The sequence below is a fragment of the Notothenia rossii genome (genome assembly GCF_949606895.1).
Source record: "Notothenia rossii genome assembly, chromosome: 9".
In the NCBI taxonomy this organism is placed as follows: domain Eukaryota; kingdom Metazoa; phylum Chordata; class Actinopteri; order Perciformes; family Nototheniidae; genus Notothenia; species Notothenia rossii.
Window position 1 is genome coordinate 46,218,483 of NC_136907.1, and position 6,556 is coordinate 46,225,038.

A 6,556-nucleotide genomic window follows, 5' to 3' on the forward strand; every position below is an offset into this window, starting at 1 on the left:
ATTAAAAAAAAAAACATAAATGTCAGAGACATATTAAAGTAATGAAGAAACATGGTTGTACTTTGTTCCACCTCGGGTAGGGCTATCTCTAAAACTGAAACCTTTTTTTGGGGGGGGGGATTGTTCCTACTAGTTACTGCATTGAAAAGCTGTGCACATATAATCCACATAAGGTGTCCTTGGGTGCCATGTAAGCAGTTTAACATGTATAATAAATGTCTGATGGACAACAGAAATGTTTATAAGCTTTCAAAAAAGCATATCTTTGTCTAACTGTTTGGCTCCCTCTAGTGTCCCAATGGTTGCAGGACATCTTAATCTGAGTGTTTGATTAGGTGCTCCATCAGCTGATGGTAAACACACTTGCCTGATCAGCAGCTACTTAAACTTAGGTATGTGAGTCTCACGTTTAATCACTTTGTGTTGCTCTTACATATCAAGTCCTCCACCAGGTAAAGTGACTCAACATTTATTTTATAATAGACAAAATAGCAAATAATTTGTTTGAGTGTTGGCAGGAGCTTTCTGATTTAAAATCTGAGTACTTAGGCTGTCATTCTTTTTGATTAATTCAGTATTTTCTTCTCCCTGACATATTGGGGGTTTTCTACACTGTAAACAGTTATTTGGTTGTGTTCAGACTTCGCCATTCCCTTACCCTCTGAGATTTACTATAACGTTTCCAACTGTTTGATGATTCATTTTATATTATCTAGTGTGTACCATTTTTATTCATTGGCTTTATTTACTATTGTTCCACATTTGAGATCAGAACTTCAAGCTTTTCAAATGTATGTTTTGGTGTTGCAAGTCACTTTTGGTACTGAGTGCGAGGAGAGCACTAAACGGTTCAGAACCACCAATCTACACGACTTATTTCACCCTAACATGCTTGGTGTATGAACATTAAAAGTCTGGTGGCAAACAATTGTGTATATTGAATATAATATTTAAGAATCTAAATGTCTAATATGCATGTGTAGATCAAACAAAGACAGACCAAAGTGATAAACATAACTGAAATGCCCTCATTAGCAATGCTTGAGAGTTAGCTATGTGTGAATGTCTTCTCTTAACTGCAGTGGTTATTTTTTTCCCCCTTTCTTGAGCAGTGAATCATTTTAAAACATTGTAAACATACACTGAATTTGGTCCAAATACTCCTATTACATTTGATCCCAAAATCATCCTGTTTGTGTAATGTTTGCTCAGATCTACAGTTCTTAATTATTGCTGTGGATCCACACCTGACAGATCCTCCTCCTGCAGGTCCAATATGGCAATGAACGCTGTGAACAAACCTCTGTCAGCTCACCCAAGCAGAGTGCATGGAAACACTCGGGCTAACAGTGGTGGGCCGTCCTCTGATCAGCATGATCCAGGACTATACACCCCCTGCCAAGACCATGGAGCTCCACCCCACCACCCCCAACACCAGCTCCCTGGCCGGTCTGTCTTCTACGTCCATGCTCCACCCCAACCCCCTTTACACACCTGCCAGTGGCCCATGCCCTTCTCCTATAACCCCTTTGCAGGCTTCCCAGGAACGGGTGAGTCTTGCATTTTTACATTTTGGTGGAAACATTTAAAAATTCCGGTTTTTGGTTCTATATTTTAGGTGAAAGCCAAAGGCTGGGTTCAGTTAGTTTGATGCAAGCGAGGGACATAATAACATGGAACCTACAACATTCATTATCCAACACCAGAGATGGAAGAAGTACTCAGATCTTGTACTGTACTTGAGTAAAAGTACCAGAGTGTATTTTTTTTTCAATTCAAAACCTTTATTTATCCAGGGTAAAATCCCATTGAGATCAATGATTTTTCTTTTCAAGGGAGACCTGCAGCAGTAGGTTCCACATGAAAACATAAACAACAGAACAACAAAAGGACATCATACAGTGTAGGAATACTCTGTTACAGTAAAAGTCCTGCATTCAAAATGTTACTAAAGTATCAGCATCAAAATATAGTTAAAGTAGCGACAGTAAAAGTAGTCATTGTGCAGATTGGTCAATTTCAGAATAATATATATGATATGTTTTATAATGATTGATCATTAAAGTGTTCTCAAAGCTGGTAAAGGTGCAGCTAGTTTGAATGACTTTGTATACCGCAGGGTAGCTTGTGGATTTACTCCAGGTGGAACTAAAGTCTGATTTAACACTTGATTAGATTTCAAATCATTCATCCAAATATGAAAAGTAACTAAAGGTATTGAGTAACTGTATAAATAAAAGTTGAGTAAAAATACAAAGTAGCAGAAATGTAAATACTCAATTAAAGTACTAGTATCTCAAAATTGTGCTTGATTAAATGTTCTTGGTTACTGTACATCACTGTTGAACACAATGGTCTCATACTGTATGTATGAAACTTTTCTTTAACTTTTCTATGACAGAAATGTAAACTCAGATATTGAAATTTGAAGGTGCTGCTCACTGGACTTGAACGTCCATCTCAGATTCACCGTTTCTTGTTTCTACTTCCCAGGCTATGGTATGGTGATGCCCTCGTTTCCTCCTCTAAATCCCTATATGGAGGTTCCAGCATACATCCTGCCCCGCCCTCACATGCAACCAGTCGACTACAGACGTTTCATCCACCCCCAGGCCCAGGCTCCTAGCGTAGCGTATCAGAACCCATGCCAGCCCTGTAGAGTCCGCCCACATCATACCAACCCAGTGAGAGAAACTGTGAACGCGGAGGTCCAAACGGACCCCCGACAGAGAGGAAGAGGTTTCAGTGAGGAAAGCCCACTCATCAGCGCAGATTCGGGTAGTGGAACCGCAATAAACTCTCCTTCGTCCTCGAGCTCAAGCTCCCAAAAACAAAACTCTGCTGAAGTTGAGAACGACGCGTTACACAGCAGTAATGCAAAAGACCTCCCGGTTAAAGGGACCAGTAACAAACATGGCTTTAACGTCCTCCGACCTACAGGAACGACAGCCATCCAGCCATGTATCCGAGCAACCCTGGATACTCAGAAGAGCCGAAATGAGAGTGTGGGTCAGGAGAATGTTCCCCCATGCAGGAACGCTCACTGCAACATGTGGTCTGTTGGCTCTCAAGATAGTATGGTTCCTGTTTGTAGCTCCTCCCAACAAGAGGAGGAGGTTTTCAAAGAGAGGCGGATCTCCGTTCCTGACATCCTCATGAGTTGGGGAGGTGGTACGCCTCAGGAAACGATGCTGAAGATAGCAGATAGGCAGCTTCAGAATGACCTCCAAACTGAAGTAGAGCAGGATAAGTCTGTTCACCAGAGTGGAGTAGAGACCAGAATCAGTCCAGAGGCGGCTTATCCTAAAGATGATGCTCAGGGTAACTTCATCTCTGAGCACAGTGAAGTCCTTTTCAAGATCCTCAAACTGAGAGAAGCTGAAGAAGGAAGATTCGTAGAGTCCAGGAACAATGAAGAGTCTTTGGGACTCGTTGGCTCCGTGAGGCATTGTCTTCCATACGCAGATGAACTCCTACAATCCTCATCCCATAAACTCCCTGACAATGAGCAAGAATATAGCATCGAGACAAATTCGCTTGAAGACACAGCATCAATCATTCCCTGTATAAATAATAGCTCCTACCTGAAGAGAACCTGGAACGAGTCCATTTGGTCCGTGGAGTCTCTGGCCCCCTTCATCCCCACCAAGGAGTGGTTACAGCACAACGGCCTGTTAGCAGCCGATGTGATCGAGGAGGAAGCCGAGAACGACAACCCCATTGTCAAATCTAGAGAAAAGTGTTCCTCTTCTGACACCAGTCTGTCGGACAGCTGGCTCCTGTTCTGCACCCCTGCCGAAAAGACAAGCCTACAAAAGAAGCTGGAAAGGGAGAGCGACATGGAGGCCTCTGACATAAGAAGTCCAACTCAAGCCCAGGGCGGGGCTCCTTCAGAAAAGGATCGCTCGGCTTCCCCAAATGAACTGCAGAGTACAATTATTGTATCTTCCCCCACTAAAGAGGACAAAAATAGATCTTCTGAACCTGAGGCTAACCGAAGCCCAAACCAGGGCATTTTAAATGAGCAGCAGAAGAAAAGGATCGGCCCTCCTGAGCAGGAAGAGAGTCTGAACTTGAACTCTATTGGGAAGACGTGCGCAAGAAAGCTGAATCTACAAAATGGAGCAGGCATTGAGGTGGAAGATGGAGCACGTGGGAACGAAGAGCAGCTGGGCGTCCCGATGGCTGATCAGAAGACGGCAGAAGTGTCTCCATCGAAGGTGGACTTTGGAGTCCAGTGTAATGAGTTCCAGGAGTACAAGTGTGCCTGTGAGGAGAGGAGGTGCAGCATGGGACCAAACAGGAATCCACCTTTTACATATTCAGGTGAACTTCTTTTTGATTTGACCATAATTAAATTATGCTGAAAATGATCATGGTGCTGTAACTAGCTTGCTTGTCTTGTAGACAATACGAATGGGAACTATAGACAAGGAGAAGGACCAATCATGAGGGGACAAACACAGAAGAACCAGAGGAAACAAGGCTACAGGAAACCAAGGGGTCAATGTAATGTCTCTAAACATAGATTTGGCCAATACAGCATCTTCAGGTTGGAAAACACTGTACTGGGCTCAAATGACTCTTCTAAAATATATACACTTTCTTTGATTCTGGATCCTGCCCATTTTATGAAATGTCAATCATTTTTAAACCATAGAATGTTCTGTTAATTGAATAGCATCAGAAAATAAAAACATGAAAGAGTTTAATTATCCATCCCAACGTAAAGTAATGCAGGGCTTTGGATGCGTTCTTGAAGCATTAATGCAATAAATCTGCAAAGAGAATTTTCAGATTTAACTTTTAAATTCAGGACTGTGTTGGTTTGACAACATTAATTGACCAAGTATTACATTTTTTTGTTTTCCAAACAAATCAACATTTTAAGCAGAACATGGTGTGATCATGTAGGACACAAAGATGATTGGACACATTTTTAGGCCCTTTTTTAAAAGGTCTCTTTTTTTACAGACGGCAGCCAGCATGAAGCCTACAGTGGATACTATGGCAAACCTGGGAAACACCAAGGTTAGAAATGTGTCATTTGTTAGGAGTGGTAGTCGCGGTCATGCGGGGCGGATTCAGTTTTGAAATGGGAGTCTGTCATTTCAATGAAATGTCTTAATTTAGACTGCTGGAACAGTTGCAGGGTTACTTAAACAAATGTATTCTGTTACAATAAACAATTTTAAATGTAGGTGTCACAATATAAAAGTTATAAGATTATTACTTTTGGATGACTTCAATATCAAATGCAATGTTGACCTTAGTAAAGAGGAAACAAAGATATTTGGTATCAAAATGTGTCCTCTGCTCAGATGTTGTTTGAAGGAAGACCTGCCTTTAAACAGATTCAGGCAGCAGCCTATACACCAACAATGAAGAGCACATACTACAGGTTAAAAAAAGCAGGAATAGAATCTGAGTTTACAGGAAATGCTTTTAGTTTAATACATTGTTTAATATAAAAAGGGTGTCTTAAATGATTGGCAAAGACTAGAGGATAAAACAAAAGCTGTTTTACTACAATACTTTAAAAGCGAACAAAGTGTCTTTGTTGAATTAATCAGGTGTTGCATCAAGAAAAAGAAATTCAGGCAGTACCTCTATCACTAATATATTTATCTTTATTCTCAAATATATTGAAATCCAAATATATATTTGTTACCAGTAATCTGATTACCTCTTTTAAACTTAAATTGGGGATTAAACTTGCCTTTGTCTCCTGCTAAATTGCTAATATATTAAAACTCTACCATTTGAATCCATTTTGCAGTCAGCATTATGTCCACGTCCTAATTCTTTCCACCAGGGGGCGCAAATAAAGGTTTCGTTGGCAGTCTAGGGCAACTAACCCCTCCACCTGTACCATTTGTTGAAGGAAAAAAGAAAGTAGAGGTGTTGCTGTATGTATTCTTTCAATTGACAACAAAATTAATCTTATCACTTGGCATTATCACTTATGTGGAAAATGTGAATCTATTTCCTGACATCGGACCAACTCGGTGACTTGCATGATGTAGGCTATTGGTGATAAATCGGACTTCCTTTGGCCTAATACAATTTTGTTTCTTCTTCCAGGTGGAAATGGACGTAATCCGCCATACTGAGCACTGCATTCTCTTCAACATGTCTTGTTTTTATAATAAAAAATGTAATATCATATTTTTCAATAAATGTTTTGTATATTTAAATGTTCACTGTCTCTTCCATTTGTTTTTTCAAAACTAAGTTTAAGGAATCTAAACTTTTGGGATTCCCTGGGAACATGTCAGTTAGAAATCCTGCTCACACCTCAGGGCACTAGCTACACATTCAGAGTGGAATACAACCAGGCAGGTTTGGACAAACGAGACCCCTGGGCCCAGACTGTATGGAGTGTGGCTGCCGCTCCAATGGGGCTTTTATTGTTTATACGCTTCTGTTTTTTATTCTCCTGTTTAAGTGGAAGGTTATCTTTATTCATGTAGCTTTATTGTACTCTGGTTAATTGTAGTTACTTTACCCAGAATGCATATGTCAATAAAGGAGGACTGGCCATTTCTCCCCACGC

At 40.7% G+C, this 6,556-nt stretch overlaps 1 protein-coding gene across 5 annotated transcripts; it reads left to right on the forward strand.

Moving 5' to 3' along the window:
* Nucleotides 1-326: 326 nt before the first annotated feature.
* LOC307017830 (uncharacterized protein) lies at nt 327-6,201 on the forward strand. 5 transcript variants are annotated; one of them, XM_079647663.1, is made up of 6 exons: nt 327-452; nt 1,255-1,550; nt 2,494-4,326; nt 4,408-4,509; nt 4,975-5,031; nt 6,085-6,201. In XM_079647663.1, exons 2-6 carry the CDS (start codon nt 1,277-1,279, stop codon nt 6,111-6,113), a joined length of 2,295 nt encoding a protein of 764 aa, XP_079503789.1. In that variant the 5' UTR covers nt 327-452; nt 1,255-1,276; the 3' UTR covers nt 6,114-6,201. The 5 variants fall into 5 exon arrangements, with proteins under 5 accessions (XP_079503789.1, XP_079503790.1, XP_079503788.1 ...); XM_079647664.1 differs by having other exon boundaries at nt 335-452; nt 1,270-1,550; nt 4,408-4,552; XM_079647662.1 differs by having other exon boundaries at nt 335-452; nt 1,270-1,550.
* The last annotated feature ends 355 nt before the right edge of the window (nt 6,202-6,556 follow it).